The sequence below is a fragment of the Marmota flaviventris genome, chromosome 3, assembly GCF_047511675.1.
Source record: "Marmota flaviventris isolate mMarFla1 chromosome 3, mMarFla1.hap1, whole genome shotgun sequence".
Classification (NCBI taxonomy): Eukaryota; Metazoa; Chordata; class Mammalia; order Rodentia; family Sciuridae; genus Marmota; species Marmota flaviventris.
In genome coordinates this window covers 82659853-82677241 of record NC_092500.1, presented here as the reverse complement: position 1 = coordinate 82677241, position 17389 = coordinate 82659853, and the positions used below count along the sequence as shown (strand labels likewise).

The following is a 17389-nucleotide window of genomic DNA, read 5'->3' as shown; positions in this document are numbered from 1 at the left end:
AATTTTTTAATTTCCTCCTTGATGTCTTCTATAACCCATTGATCATTCAGTAACCTATTGTTCATTCTCCAAGTGATATATTCTTTTTCCTTCCTTCTTTTATCGTTGATTTTCAGTTCCATTCCATTATGATCAGATAGGATGCATGGTATTATCTCTACTCCTTTGTATTGTCTAAGAGTTTCCCTGTGACATAATATATGATCTATTTTTGAGAAGGATCCATGTGCTGCTGAGAAAAAAGTGTAACTGTTTGATGTTGGGTGGTATATTCTATATATGTCAATTAAGTCTAGGTTATTAATTGTGTTATTGAGTTCTATGGTTTCCTTATTCAACTTTTGTTTGGAAGATCTGTCCAGTGGTGAGAGAGGTGTGTTGAAGTCTCCCATGATTATTGTATGGTGGTCTATTAGACTCTTGAACTTGAGAAGAGTTTGTTTGATGAACATAGCTGCACCATTGTTTGGGGCATATATATTTATGATTGTTATGTCTTGTTGGTGTATGGTTCCCTTGAGCAGTATGTAGTGTCCCTCTTTATCCCTTTTGATTAACTTTGGCTTAAAATCTATTTTATTTGATATGAGTATGGATACTCCTGCTTGTTTCCGAAGTCCATATGAGTGATATGATTTTTCCCAACCTTTCACCTTCAGCCTATGTATGTCTTTTCCTATCAAATGCGTCTCCTGTAGGCAGCATATTGTTGGGTCTTGTTTTGTGATCCATTCTACTAGCCTGTGTCTCTTGATTGGTGAGTTTAAGCCATTAACATTTAGGGTTATTATTGAGATATGGGTTGTTCTTCCAGCCATATTTGTTTATTTATGTTACTAAACATGGTTTGTTTTCCACTTTGATTATTTTCCCCCCTTTAGTGTCCTACCTCCCACTGTTGGTTTTCATTGTTATTTTCCATTTCCTCTTCCTGTAATGTTTTGCCAAGGATGTTTTGAAGAGATGGTTTTCTAGCTGCAAATTCTTTTAACTTTTGTTTATCGTGGAAGGTTTTAATTTCATCTTCCATCCTGAAGCTTAATTTCGCTGGAAACACAATTCTTGGTTGGAACCCATTTTCTTTCAGTGTTTGAAATATGTTATTCCAGGATCTTCTAGCTTTCAGAGTCTGTGTTGAAAGATCAGCTGTTATCCTGATTGGCTTACCCCTAAATGTGATCTGCTTCCTTTCTCTTGTAGCTTTTAAAATTCTCTCCTTATTCTGTATGTTGGGCATCTTCATTATAATGTGTCTAGGTGTGGGTCTCTTATGATTTTGCACATTCGGCGTCCTGTAGGCTTCTAGGATTTGGGGTTCTGTCTCATTCTTCAAGTCTGGGAAGTTTTCTCGAATTATTTCATTGAATAGATTGCTCATTCCTTTGGTTTGAAACTCTGTTCCTTCCTGTATCCCAATGACTCTTAAATTTGGTCTCTTGATGTTATCCCATATTTCTTGGATGTTCTGCTCATGGTTTCTTAACAGTCTTGCTGAGCTGTCTATGTTCTTTTCAAGTTGAAATACTTTATCTTCATTGTCTGATGTTCTGTCTTCTAAGTGTTCTACTCTGCTGGTAGTATTCTCAATTGAGTTTTTAAGTTGGCTTATTGCTTCCTGCATTTCTAGGATTTCTGTTTGTTTGTTTTTTATAACCTCTATTTCCCTGTATAGTTGATCTTTTGCTTCTTGGATTTGTTTATGTAATTCATTGTTGAAGTGATCTTTCATTGTCTGATTTTGCTGTCTGATGTCTTCCTTGAGACTCCAGATCATCTGAAGCATGTATATCCTGAATTCTTTATCTGACATTCCATCAGCTGCAGCTATTACCTCTTCTAAAGTTGAGTTGACCTGCAATGCTTGTGTTCCTTTCTTTCCTTGTCTCTTCATACTGTTCGCGTTCCTTTCTTCTTGGTGAAACTGTTGTGCTATTGAATTTTCCCCCTATATATTTATATTGGTCTTGCATAGTTGCAAAGTCTCCCTCGCAGGCACGGGCGGCGGCTCTGCCCCTCCGCCAATTGGGGCAATGTGCCTACCACGCCGGCAGGCCGCTGGGCCTGCTCTGCCAGTCGGTAGCAGGTCCGCCGTCCTTGCAGGCGCGGGCGGCGGCTCTGTCCCTCTGCGGGCCGCTAGGCTTGTTCTGTCGGTGGTCGCCGTTCTGCCTACTTTGCAGGCGCAGGCAGCGGCACTGCCCCTCTGCAGGCCTCTGGGGCTGTACTGCCAGTGGGTCGCAGGTCCGCCTACTTTGCAGGCGTGGGGGGGGGGCGGCTCTACCCTTCCTCAGGCCACTGGGCCTGTTCTGTCTCTCGGTTGCAGGTCTGACCTGTTCTGATGGTGGTCTCAGTTCCGACTACCTTGCAGGCGCGGGGGGGAGGGGGCGGCTCTGCCTCTCAGCAGGCCGCTGCTCCTCTTCTGCCGGTGGGTCGCAGGCCCGCCTACCTTGCAGGAGTGATTGGAAGCTCTGTCCCGCCGCGGGCCACTGGGCCTTTTCTGTCGGTGGTCACCCTTCCCCTACCTGGCAGGCGAGGGGGGTGGGGGGCGGCTCTGCCCCTCAGCAGGCCGCTGGGCCTGCTCTGTGTTTGGTCCCAGTTCCCTCTACTATGCCAGCGCAGGGGGAGGGGGCGGCTCAGCCTCTCAGCAGGCGGCTGCTCCTCTTCTGCCAGTGGGTCGCAGGCCCGCCTACCTTGCAGGAGTGATTGGAAGCTCTGTCCCGCCGCGGGCCACTGGGCCTTTTCTGTCTGTGGTCACCCTTCCCCTACCTGGCAGGCGAGGGGTGTGGGGGGCGGCTCTGCCCCTCAGCAGGCCGCTGGGCCCGCTCTGTGTTTGGTCCCAGTTCCCTCTACTATGCCGGCGCAGGGGGAGGGGGCGGCTCAGCCTCTCAGCAGGCGGCTGCTCCTCTTCTGCCAGTGGGTCGCAGGCCCGCCTACCTTGCAGGAGTGATTGGAAGCTCTGTCCCGCCGCGGGCCACTGGGCCTTTTCTGTCGGTGGTCACCCTTCCCCTACCTGGCAGGCGAGGGGGGTGGGGGGCGGCTCTGCCCCTCAGCAGGCCACTGGGCCTGCTCTGTGATTGGTCCCAGTTCCGTCTACTATGCCAGCGCAGGGGGAGGGGGCGGCTCAGCCTCTCAGCAGGCGGCTGCTCCTCTTCTGCCAGTGGGTCGCAGGCCCGCCTACCTTGCAGGAGTGATTGGAAGCTCTGTCCCGCCCTGGGCCACTGGGCCTTTTCTGTCGGTGGTCACCCTTCCCCTACCTGGCAGGCGAGGGGGGTGGGGGGCGGCTCTGCCCCTCAGCAGGCCGCTGGGCCTGCTCTGTGTTTGGTCCCAGTTCTCTCTACTATGCCGGCGCAGGGGGAGGGGGCGGCTCAGCCTCTCAGCAGGCGACTGCTCCTCTTCTGCCGGTGGGTCGCAGGCCCGCCTACCTTGCAGGAGTGATTGGAAGCTCTGTCCCGCCCTGGGCCACTGGGCCTTTTCTGTCGGTGGTCACCCTTCCCCTACCTGGCAGGCGAGGGGGGTGGGGGGCGGCTCTGCCCCTCAGCAGGCCGCTGGGCCTGCTCTGTCTTTGGTCCCAGTTCCCTCTACTATGCCGGCGCAGGGGGAGGGGGCGGCTCAGCCTCTCAGCAGGCGGCTGCTCCTCTTCTGCCGGTGGGTCGCAGGCCCGCCTACCTTGCAGGAGTGATTGGAAGCTCTGTCCCGCCCTGGGCCACTGGGCCTTTTTCTCATATATCTTTTTATAATGTTGTATTAAGTGAAGAAATGCTTACTTGTGTTTTTAGTATTTATAAAGACAATTGCAGAAGAAAACAATGAATTGGAAAATTAAGCTCTATGTTCATTTTTGTACTTAAAATATATGAGAAACTTAAAAGCAGTTATTATGTTATATTACATTGAATGATACATATTCAATTACACAATAGTAAATCAAGCCATAAAAGCAGTTGGCTAATACTAATATGTAAACATAAGTATGTCCATAATGGTAAATATTCTAGGAGTAAGGACAGTTTTAGAAAATTACCTCATTTTCTAGGACTATGGCACTAATAATCCCTCTATTGAGTAGTGTGGGTCAAAATTTTAAAATCCTTGTTGTGCTGTACAAGATCTTTTAATATCTGGCACTTGTCTAATTTCATTCCTCCCTACCTCACCATTTCCATCTTATTAACTTTACCTTTCACGCTCTAGTTATTCTTATCTATTTTATATTCTTGTGTATAGTACTGAGTCTTTACAGGCGATCTTGAGTATCTTTTCTTTCTTTGTTATGCACCCTGCACATAACTATAGTATGTGATTATCAAGAGAATATTTGTCTTCAATGTTAGACTAAACTAATTGAGTAAAGATATTTTTAAAAAATCTATACGTACCTCCCTTTGTATCCCCTTTGTACGTATAAATGACTTGAGTGAGGCTAAACTGACAGGTTTGAACTCTATAGGAAGCTAGTTACTTTTGCATTGCTCCTCTTTTTGATCCACAACCTTAGTTTTAGCTCTGACTTAATTCATGATCCTCCTTGATGTCTGGAAGAAAATGAGTATATTATATATAAATCAATCAGTAAAGGAAATATTACTATTCAAGTTGTGTTTTTAATTATGTAAAAAGAATGTTATTTTATTTTATTAATTTGGGCCTACAAAGAGTATAGTTGACTAAAAATTATGATTGTCTATTTAAATTTGGAATAACTTGTAACTGTGCAAACAGTTCTGCCATATCTTTAGTCCCCACCCCCCACCCCAAAGAATGATATTTTTGTCTTTACAAAAGACACTATGATTATTCCAAGGGAATTGTCTTCATTGTTCTCCAATTAAAATTTTATAAATTCACCAAATATTACACTTTGCCAAAGGTAAATTAAAGATTTACAGCATCTAGATACAGTGTAATGGATTAACTTTTGATGCTGTATATAAATCTATCATTATGGAATCCAGAAGACACATCTTATATATATATTGAGGCCTAATACGGCTCTGGTAAGCAATTCCTAATATTATTTTTCTTTACTAATTTACTAGTAATTCTGCAGTTTCTCAGTGGTAACTAATGAAATGTAGTAGTAGTAGCATCATCAGATAGTCTGAATTGGAAAAAAAGTTATCTGAAAATTTGAGACTTAGTCATTCCTTTAAAAAATACTTTTGTCTATTTTTGAAAATACATGTCTATTTATTTATCATTTTAATGCATGTTGTTTCCAACTTAATAAATCTGTTTTCAAAACAGAGATTAAGGGATTTGACTTATTTTTCTTTTCTCAGTGAATGTGCCAATGGTCTGTTTTCTATAAGATTTGTCTGTTCAACTTACTATTCTGATTATGAGTAGTTTATTATCCAGATAGACCTTTAAAAATAGAATATTGACTAAAGAGCTCTATGTACATGGTTGAGTGCTTATTTTAGGACGATTTAGAATTTATAAATAGCATGAAGAGACCATTACAAACATGTTAGCATAACATAAATAAAGTTTTTTAAAGGAAAAGAAAAGAGATTATAATATTTTAAACATCTCCAGTAAGGAAGTGAGTTGGTGGAACTTCTTCAAATGATGATTTGGCTTTTCTTAGAACAGTGGTTATATCTTTATATATTACTTAATTTCTTGCATTTATACTATGATTGTCGAGTCTCACATTTTATTACTTTTTATGAATATTGCCTTGAGATTCTGAGTTACATACATTAACTTATATCTTTTTTGCATTAGAGGCGTGAACTTCCTGGGGGGCAGTTATTTTATGTTTGAAGTTGTTCAGAGTTTCCATCTGCTTCTACTTGACTTGTGGTCTTGAAGATCATGCTTGGCCCATGGGATCTTACAGTGTGCCGAGAGGATGTGGAGTTTTGTCAACCAGTGAAATATGTCTGGCTTTTTTTTTCTTGTTTCTTTTTTCTTTTTCTTTCTTTCTTTTTTTTTTTTTTTTTTCAGCAGCTTTCATATGCTCCTTGTCCTGTGTGGTCTTCACTGAACTGAATTTATATTTAACAGAACTACTCACTCTCTTTATCATTTTCTATGACTTGGCTTTTCTTAAAGAGAAGGTGTGTGGAATGAATAGGTGAGCCAAAAAAACTATAATATTAGCAAATAGGAAAACCTAAAACTGAAAGCTTAAAGTAATATCTATAAATGGACTTCTCTGTTGAGAAATATGTATTTTGTAATGCAAAAGGGGTGTTATATTTCAAATTTGTACAACTGTCAAAAACTTCACATGCCAACAGTATACCCTCAGGTTGTTTGTGATCAAAATGATTTCCTTTGCTTCTTTATAGGCACTACTGCAGTCTTCAGTTAAGCAACAAGTAGAAGCTATTGAAAAACAGTACATCTGTGCAATTGAGAAACAAGCCCACAAGTGTGAAGAGTTGCTAAATACTCAGGTAATAAAAGTGCACATGCAGTGTATATTTATGCTTTTCTTTTGACTCTCCTCCTCTGAGGCTCTAGAGCTGTTTGTTCAGTTTCATGCCATTTACTTCACTTGGTGTATTTTGGAGAAAAAGTATGCTTATGTAAACTCAAATTTTGAGATTTTTATGATAGACCTAAAATAGGACTAAAGTCCTAAAATATGTGGGCTTGCTCCCAAATTAATGATTATTATGTTAATTTCAGGGTTGTAATAATATTCAACAAATAGCAGAAGCAAAGGGATAACTACAAGTGCACTATGGCACTGGAATGACTTTTAGTGACCAGAAGTTAATAACATTTGAATTTTGAAAATTCAGGCAGGGTGTAGTGGTGCATACCTGTAATCCTAGTGACTCGGGAGGCTGAAATAGGAGGATCACAAGTTTGAGGCCAACCTTAGCAAATTAGTGAGACTCTGTCTCAAAAAAAAAATAAAATAAAAAGGGCTGGGAATGTAGCTTAGAGGTAGAAACCTTCTGGGTTCAATCCACAGTACCAAAATAAATAAATAATAACACATATATAATTTATTTTTAACCAATATGTTAAAAACTTAAAAATTGTACATATTAATGGGGGTAACAAAACACTTACTTATACTTGAATTACATTTTTTTCACATGGTTTCTGTTTGAATTTTTCTATTACTTTTTTTCCCTTTTTATGTTTATTGTCTTTAAAGATTGGAATGATTAAGGAATCAACTGAGGAGAATTTGTAGATGTATCCTAGTATAAATAATGTATGCAAGATGTTCTTGTACAACTTTTCAATAATATAGTTGAAAATTAAATCAACTTTATTTAAATGTACTGTTTATAGGATGAAAAGAAAATTAGCTACAATTTAGAAAACAAAATTAAATAGCGAATTTAAATAGATTTATAGATGTGCCACCTCATCCTGAAGATTGGGACCAGTTCTATTAAATATTTTTCAGTGTTCTTTCAATAAATGGCTTGAAAAAAGGAACACACAGGGAATTTTATAAATTGGATATAACAATCATACTACTTTGAGTGGTGAAATACCATGCCATCAGCAGTATAAAGTGCAATGACTTCATTTATGCACAGAAATATCACAGAGAAAAATTCAAGTCATAGAACTTTGAAGCAGCATAAAACGTATGTTAGTCGAAATATTTCCTAGACTCTGGCTCCAGGAAACAAACATTTATATTTTACTCATGCTGCATTATATTGAAGGTTTTCTTCGGTTTATGTCTCATGTTGCCATCATGGCAGCTATATTGAGTATATTTCCTATGCGGAACATTGAAATATACTCAATATAGTATATCACTTCAGAGTGAGAGAGCCCTGTTAGATTTTGTATCAATAATTAAGTACTCTGACCTGGAGTTGACATTTTCAATTCCAATTTATGTCCACATGTCCCCAAACTCCAATCATAATGGGGCTAGCTAATGAGATCTTACCATCCATCTGAAAGGCAGAGAGCAAGAGATATTTGGTAAACTGAAGTAATATATTGCAGTGCTCTTTTGGTCACCATGTATTTGAAGCCTGCATCTCATAGGCAAATTTACATATCTTGTCTCCATAGGAGAAAATCTGAAAGTTCTGTCTTACTAAGACCTTGGACTGAAAAGTCCAGGATTTCTAGGTGATAGAGGAAGGGTTTGGTGTGCTGCAGTGTCTATTCTCAGGTCCAGATATGGTGCCTTTTGATCTGAAGAACTAGGAACTAAAATATAAATTGTTTACCTGAAGCATATCTAGTATAAAAGGTAGGGCATTTACTGTAACTACTCCCAAGAGGAAAGTTAAAGAATTTAAGATATGGCTATTTTTAGTATGTAGTAATTATAGAATCTCACTGACAGGTTAAACAGAAGCATGTGGTCTGGGTGTAGGGATTGCTAATTGATTGATAATGATTCTCTTTTTAGGGTTTTTGGAATAAGTCCCTAGTGCATTGTTTCTTGTCATCTTAAAGTTTTTCCAAGGTTTTTAATTTGGTTTTTGAATTTGCGAATTCCCAAATTTCTGAACCTTTCCTGTGATTTGATGCTTGTGAATTGACTTTTTCCTATAAATTTGTAAATAATTTATTTTAGTGATGTCTCATTAAAAATAGCCAAGAGTGGTGCTATTTATGGTTTCAAACAAGTTTCAGATTAAATTATTAATATACAAAAACCAGTTGTTTCTACACCAAGTAGAATTGAAAAGAAAATAAAGAGAGCAATTCCATTTATAATAGCATACAAGTTAAGAAAATACCTAGGTATAAACTTAACCAAGGTGCAGAAAACCATTTACAATGAAAACTATAAAACATCACTAAAAGAAATGTAAAATTGCCTAAAAGGAAAGATGTATCCTATTTATTAATTGGAAGTATTTGGCCAAGAACACTCCAGGATAGGATACTAATAGGAAACATAAGAAGTTCAGTGTGCTGGTTAGTTTGTAAAACTACATGAGTGCTAGAAATGGTGATTTCACATTTGCTAGCTCTTGAGATGTCATTTCAAACTGGAAGTAAGTAAATTTTATTTAACAACAAGATTTTTTGGGGGGAGGAGTACAAATATAGCATCAGTATTGTTCCTTAGTAATCAATTGACTCCCCTCTCTCTTTCCTTAAATGAAAAACTTAAGGGAAAATTTAAGGGAAAAACTGGATTCAACCCTGATTTGTTGCTTAATTCTGTTAACCTATCTGTACCTAATTTGCTGTACCCCAAAGCCTATCAACTTTTTTAGATATGTTCTACGTAAAATTAATTGCATCCTTTATTAAGGAACGTGTGTACCTATATTTGGCAAAGAACACTCAAGTTTAAGATACTTATAGGGAACATAAGCATCATAATCAAGATATAGAACATTTGCATCAGTTCAAGAAGCTTTCTCATTATTGTCTAGTCATGCTCCTCAAATGATCTCTGGTCCCAAGCAACCACTAATCTGTATTCTCTTGCTATTTGTTTGTTTCACCTTTCCTTCCCCCCCCGCCCCCCCCCCATGTACTGGGTTTGAACCCCAGGGCCTCATACATGCTAGACAAGTGCTCTACTACTGAACCTAGCCCCATTTCATCGTTTCTATAATTTTATATAAAATATAATTTAGATTCTTCTATGTCTGGATACCTTGGTTCATCGTAATGTGTTTTGAGATTCTTTGTGTGTGTATGTGACGGGGAGGTGTATTTATACCTTTCAGTTACTGAATAATATTTTCTTATACAGGCATATAGTATCTTTTTATCTATTCACTTATTGTTAAATACTTAGATTGCTTAAAGTTAGGGGCTGCTATGAATGTTTGCATAAAATTGTTGGGACATATTTTTATTTTTGTTTATACATATTTAGGTATTGACTTGCTGGATCACATGGTAAGTGTATTTAACTTTATAACTAGGTGCCAAACACTTTTTGAAAGTTTTGTTCCATTTTACATTCTTAACTGCTGATGTATAAGAATTCTCTTTGATTTATCCTCTTAGAGCTTGGTATTTTCAGTCATTTTCATTTTAGTGTTTTTTACAGAGGAAAGTGGGGAATGGTATCTAATCCAATGGCATTTATCTGAATGACTTTTGATGGTTAGCATCTTTTCATGTGATTACTGGCTGTTTGTATATTTTCTTTCATGAAATACATATTCAGAGTTTTTGTTCATTTTCCTAAATTGCATACATAAATAATAAGATTTTTCACAAAATTTTGACTGTATGTATGCATTATGAATATTTTGTTTTATTTTTATTTTCTTAGTGCTATCTTTAATTCCATTTACTTTTGATGAATGGAATTTTTTTCTTTTATCTATCATCCTTCTAATTCTGTATCTATGAAATCTTTGCCTAATTATACCTGTCAAAGGTTTTCCTCCTGTATTTTCAAAAGATGTGTATTTTCTTCAATTAATTATGTGATCAGTTTTTGAATTAATTTGGGGTATTATGGGATGATATCATCAGATGTCTTCTCCCTCCACCTCATATGCACATCCATTTATTCTAGCACCTTTCAGAGAAAAGACTTTCATTACTCTAACACCTTTGGAGAAAGGTGTTGTGTACAGATTTATGGACTCAATCTAGTGTTTCTCAACCTTGGCACTAATGTTATTGGAGCTTAATTACTCTTTGTTTTGAGGAACTGTCCTATGCATTGTAAAATACTTACCAACATCCCTCATATCTGCCTACTAGGTGGCAGTGGAACATCCTCAATTGTGATAACCAGAAATGTCCTCAGATACTGCTGACACCCTGACAATATTGATACTTTCTTGTCTATGAACATGGAGTATGTCTTTATTTATTTAGTAATTCTTTGATTTAATTCACTGAAGTTTTGTTGTTCCCCTCATGTAGATCTTATACACAATTTGTCGGATTTATAAAATGATTCATTTTAAAGATTGCTAATGGAAATGTAATATATTTTAAGTTTTATTTGTTCCATTTGTTCATTGCTAGTGTATAGGAAAGTAATTGACTTTTGTATACTAATCTTGCATTCTATAACTTTGATATGCTATAATCACTTAGTAATTCCAGAGGTTGCCCATTCTTTAGGATTTTCTACATAAACAGTCATGTCATCTATAAAAAAGGACACTTTTATTTCCCAATCCATGTACTTTTTATTTCCTTTACTTGTGTCTTGCTTTAGCTAGGATTTCTAGTATGATGTGAAGAAACAGTGGTGAGAGGGCTGGAGTTGTAGCCCGGTGGTAGAGCACTTGGCCAGCATGTGTGAGGCACCATATGCAATCCTCAGCATCACAAAAACAAACAAACAAATAAATGAATGAATGTATTGTGTCAATCTACAACTAAAGCATTAGCTTTTTTTGTGATGTTACTGGAAAAGATTCTAGTTTTTCATCATTAAATATGATGTTAGCTATAGATTTTTGTTAGGTATTATTTATTCCTTTGAGGAAGTTATCTTTTGTTCTCATTTCATTGAGTTTTTATCACATATGCATGTTGGATATGTTGATTAGATTTTATCAAATGCTTTGTGTCAATATGATTATGTGATTTTTCTTCTTTAGCTTGTTGATGTGATGTGTTATGTTATTTGATTTTCAATTTTTTAATATTTTGTTGAGGACTTTTGCCTTTGTGTTCATGAGAGAATTGGTCTGTAGGTTTCTTTTAATATTTGTGTCTGGTTTTAGTATTAGAGTAATGTTGATGTCATAGTATGAGTTAAGAAGTATATACTCTGTTTTTACCTTCTGAAGAGACTGTGGAGAATTGGTCTAAATATTTAATTAATTCTTCATTAGAATTCACCAGTAAAGCCATCTGGCTCTGTCCTTTTCTTGTTTGGAAAGTTGTCTTGCTCCATTAGAGCTGTTGTAATGGAATACCACAAACTTGCATTTCATAAACATTAAAAATTCATTTTTCAGTTCTTGAGACTGAGAAGTCCAAGAAAAATCACCTGCAGCTCTAGCATATGACAAGGAACAGCTTCCTAAACAGTGGTCTATTTACTATAACTCACATGGCAGAAAGGTAAAGGAATGTCTCTGGAATCTTTTCTATAAGGACTCTAATCACTTAATCCTCATGACCTAATCAGTTCCCAAAGGTTGTACCTCCTATTACCTTTATCTTAGTGGTTAGTATTTTAATATGCTAATTTTGCAGAGTCATTAACTGTAAGACCATAGCAGTTAATTATTGACTTAGTTAAATTTAATAGATAAATTTATTCATATTGTCTGTTTGTGCTTTTGTGCATTTTGGCAGATTGTGTCTTTGAAGGAATTGGTTTATTTCATCTAGGTTAATCAAATTTGTGAGCATAGAGTTGTCATAGTAATCTGTTATTTAACCTTTTCATATTAATGGGATATGTAGTAATAGCCTCTTTTTGTTTCTGACATGAGTAATTTCTGTCTTTTCTCTTTTTTCCTTGGTTAGCTTGGCTAGAACCTTATCACTTTTTATGGATTCATTTCAACAAGCCAGGTATTGTGTTGTTGATTTCTCCATATTTCCTGTTTTATCTTCTATTAATTTATTATTTCTTTATCTGCTTAGTTTAAATTTAGTTTACTCTTCTTCAAATCCTAAGGGAGAAGCAGAGATTGTTGATTTTTAGGTCATTCTCATTTCTCAATATATGTTCAGTGCTCTAAATTTCCCATTACTTACTTTATCCCACAATTTTCCAAATTATGTTTTCACTTAGTTTGAGATATTTAGAAATTTCTCTTGAGATTTTCTTTGTCTTAACCCCATGAATTATTTAGAAGTGTATTGTGGTATTTTCCCACCATCCACCTTACTAATTTCTGGTTTAATTCTTTTAAGATCCAAGAACAGATGTTGTATGATTTCTATTACTGTATATTTCTTAAGATATATTTTGTGATTTAGAGTATAGTTTGTGTTAGAGATTGTTCCATGAGAGATCAAGAAGAATGGATATTCTGCTGTTTGCAGGTGCAGTCTGTATTTCTTATATTCAGTTGATATTAGTGTTAAGTTCAACTGTGTTCTCTCTGATTTTCTGACTACTGGATCTGTTCATTTATAATGGAATCATAATGAGGTCTCCAATAATAATAGATAGATTCATCTATTTCTTCTGATAAGTTTATAATCACATCATGGATTTTCCTGCTTTGTTGTTAAGTACACACTCATTAAGGATTCTTGTATTTTCTTGGAGAATTGATAATTCTATAATGCCACTTTCTTGCTCTGAAGTCTGTGGCCTCTGAAATTAATGTATTTACTTGTGCTTCTTTTGATTTGTGTTATCATGGCATATCTTTCTCCATTTATTTACTTTTAAAATATGTGTCTTTATATTTAAAGTGAATTTCTTTTGGACAACATATAGTCATGTCATGTTTTCTGCATCACTCTAATGCTCTCTTAATTAGTATGTTTATATAATCATTGATGTTTACAGTGATTACTGATGTGGTCAATTTTATATCTACCATATTTGTTACTATTTTATATTTGTTGCCCTTTTTATTTGTTCCTTGTGAGTTTTAATTGAGCATTTACATAATGCTATTTTCTGCTTCTTTAGCATGTCAATTATACTTTTTTTTTAACTTTTGTAGTGGGTGCCTTAAAAATACTACCTGTGTTGCATATAGTGTGAATATAATTTCATAATAATTAAACAATCCAAATGCCTCTATCCTGTCCCTTATATCATTATAGTTATTGTCTATTTCACTGACACATATATATGTACATATAATCAAATTACTTGTTGCTATTATTATTTTGAGCAAACTTTATATTCACGTAGGAATAAGAAAATTAAAATTTTTTTGTTTCGTTTTAAAACATAAACCATAAAAACATGGTGTATGTTATAAAAGTTTGTTTTATCTCAGATACTTTACCCATCTTTATGTACTTCCAAGTTTCTGACCTATATCATTTTCTTTTTCTGTAAATATTTCCTGTAAAACTGGTCTAACAACAAATCCCTACATTTTTGTTTTTTGTACAAGGTCTTTATTAGTGAATAAGACTTTATATGGAACTATGCTTACTTCTCTTGAATAACTAATTAGTTGTAGATACCTAACTAGGTGATCTGGTAAGTATATGTGGAAAGTCTTTGAATTTTTTTTTTGCCATTTGATGTTTTTTTATTATTAATTTGAGATTTCCTTATATATTCTGGATATAAATCATTCATTAGAAGGATTAGTAAATATTTTGCCACAATCTGTAACTTTTTTTTTATTTTACTAATGTATTTTTTAGAGCTATAATTTTAAATTTATCCATTTTTGTTGTACTGGTTGTAGTTTTGGTCTCATATTTAAAAAAAAAAAAACACTTTTGCCTGATTCAACATTAAAATATTTTCTCTGATATTTAAAATAATTTAAAAACAAGTTTAATTTGACCCATTTTAAGTTGATTTTTATGTATGGTGCTAGATGTAGATTGAACTACTACTACCTTTTTTGCGTATCAGTATCCATTCTTTTTCCAATTTTATTTGCTTCAAAAGAATATTCGACCACTGAATCTCCTTTGTACATTTGTCAAAAATCAACAAATAAAATAAAACTAGTTGAACATATTTATGTGGATCTATTACATGATTCTGTTTTCTTCTATTAAACTAGTTGTCTGTCTCTGGTACTACTATGTTTAATTTACTCTAGATTGTTTGTGTTGAAAATAAGTGGGATAAATCCTCCAAAATTGTTCAGATATTTCTAAGTTGTTTTTAGCTACTTTAGGTATGTTTTATTTCCATATAACTTTTATTAGCACCTGTCAGTTTTTTCAACAAAGCCTCTTGTCATATTTGTTGCACTTAAATTGAATCAATTTGGCTAAAATATATTTTTGCAACTTTGGGTCTTCTTGTTTATAAACATGGTGTATTGCTGTATTTACTTATGTCTTCCTTAACTTTCCTCACCAAATTATAAGGTTTCAATGTTCAGTCTTTTACATCGTTTGTCAAGTTTATACCTAAGTATTTTATATAAAAATTTTTTAATTTGTATTTTGATGATGTTGTCGTAAATGGACACAATACCTTTATTTAATTTATTTCAATTTATTTGGTGCTGAGGATTGAACCCAGTGGCTTACACATGCCAGGCAAGTGCTCTCTACTGCTGAGCCATAGCTCCAGCCCCAGTATTTTATATTTCGAATGCTCACTTTTGAACTTTAATAATTTTTCCTTTTCAATTATCTGGTTTTCATTAGTATGATATAGAAATACAGTTGCTATAAATCTTTTATTCTAAATGATCAAAACTTATTACAGTAGTTTTTTTGTTAAGTCCCTAGGATTTTTTATATACAAGTATAATTTTCTGAGTGTAAGGACATTGTTATATCTTTCCTTTTATTCTTGATGCATTTTTTTCCTTACCACATTGCCTGAACTTCTAGTACAGTGGAAAGATAGAAGTATAACAAGTAGATAACTGTCCCTTTTGCTTGATCATGTGCAGAAAGTGTTCATTTTTTTAAATCACTAAATAACATTTTATCTATGTCTGTCCTTGTCAAAATCCTTTATTAGTGTGTTTTTTCTTTCTAGTACTAATTTTTATTTCAAGAATAGATGTTGAATTAAATCAAAGACTATATATACACACATTTATTGTATACGTGGATATGTGTGTGTGTTTCATAATATTCCTGTTAAAATATGTTGAAATTTTGCTGAGATCTCTGGTTGTTGTTTTCCAGATATTGATAATTTGTGTCTTCTCTCTTTATTTCTTGTTTTGTCTGGTAGAAGTCAAACAAACCTTAATGTTTTGGAACTTCTCAAAGAACCAAATTTTGGTTTCATTGATTTTTTTTCCTTTGAGTTCTATGTAACTAATTTCTTCTCTAAATGTTTATTATTTAATTTCTATTGCTTATTTGGATTTCAGACTACATTTTTCTAGTGCCTTAGACACCTAGGTCATTGTTTAAGATGTTTCTCTTTAAATGTAGCCTTTTAATGACATAATTTTTTTTTCTAAGTACTACTTTGGGTTCATGTCTCACATTTTCAAATGTCGTGTTTTTATTTTCAATTAACAATGCTTATTAATTTATCTCTTGATTTTTTTAACCAAAGGGCTTAAAAGTGTTTATATAGTTTCCAAATATTTTCATGTTTTCCAGATGTATTCCATTTATTAATTTCTAATCTCACTGTAGTGCAGAAAGTGAACATATTTATGTGGTTTCAATGTATTTTTGAGGTTCGTTTTATGGCCGAGAATATGCTTTGTCTTGATAAATGTTCTTCATCTACTTGAAAAGATTGTATATGCTGCTGTTAGTGGAGAGTTTTACAAATATCACTTAGGTCAGGCTTTTGATCATCTTGGTCAAGTATTCTGCTGCTGTTAGTGTTTTCTACTCTCCTTGTTCTGCCAGTCATTGAGAGGCAGACGTTGAAATATCTGACTTGTAATTATGGATATAACTGGTCTTGCATACTGTTCTATCAGGTTATTCTATAAGTTTTGACACACATATATTTGAAACATGTGCATTTATAATTATTATATTCTCTTAATATAGTTAGTTGTATGTTTACTGCTGTGAAATGCCCTTCTCTTTCTGGTAATATTTTTTCCTTAAAATCTGTGTCAATCATATTAATAGAAACTCTCCACCATTATTTTGATTATTGTTAGTGGGGTGTATTTGACGTGGCCCTTTCATTTTTTACCTATTTATGTATGTTTAAAATGGATCCCTTGTTGAAAGCTTTAAGGTAGTTTATTGTTATTAATGTTTTGGAACTTTTTTGAAAAAAACTTGCTTTTTTGAACAGACTGCTGACTTCTAATTGTTTTTTTAAAAGATCTTAGATTTCTTGTGATTATTAATATTTTTAAATGTATCATTTCATTATTATTTATCATTTTATTATTTGTCCCAAGTGTTCATTGCCCCCTTCCCAATTTTCTGCTTTCTTCTGTTTTGAGTACTGATACAATTTTGTTTTTTGTTGGCCTGTCACCTATAATTCTTTGTTGTATTGTTTAATGATTGCTTTAAAGGAAGGTGATTGGCACTTTTAAAAAAGGATTGATAGTAAATATTTACTGCTCTCTCTTGCGGTTCTTCCTCATATTTAGTATAGGGTTATCTCTGGCAAATTGCTGTTGCCCAGGAAACCTTTTTCCTTGTTTTTTGGGGGGTATTATTTATTTTTTATTTAATTAAACTACCTTTTGTTACAGGTTCCCTTCCAATTTAAGACTTGAAAATATAGTGAGAAAACAGCCATAAACAATGTAAAAATGAATGGCATCTCTGTGTTTCAATAAGAGTTTTATTCACAAATTAGTTTATAGGTCAGATTTGAAGTGTGAAGAATTCAACCAATTTCTGCTTCTGAAGTTGGTAAAATTTGGAACTGGTATAATTTGGAAGATTTGGGAATCTTGGGTTCTTGATTTCCTCTTTCTAGAAATTTTTA

The 17389-nt window shown here is 35.0% G+C and overlaps 1 protein-coding gene across 2 annotated transcripts in view; it reads left to right on the top strand.

The window, feature by feature from the left end:
- Ccdc91 (coiled-coil domain containing 91) overlaps positions 1–17389 on the top strand; it is a 351748-nt gene that overhangs the window by 184563 nt on the left and 149796 nt on the right. For both annotated transcript variants that reach the window (XM_027934258.3, XM_071610023.1), the window contains one exon: positions 6297–6404. In XM_027934258.3, coding sequence (XP_027790059.1) covers positions 6297–6404 — 108 coding nt within the window. The remainder of the gene's footprint in view (positions 1–6296; positions 6405–17389) is intronic.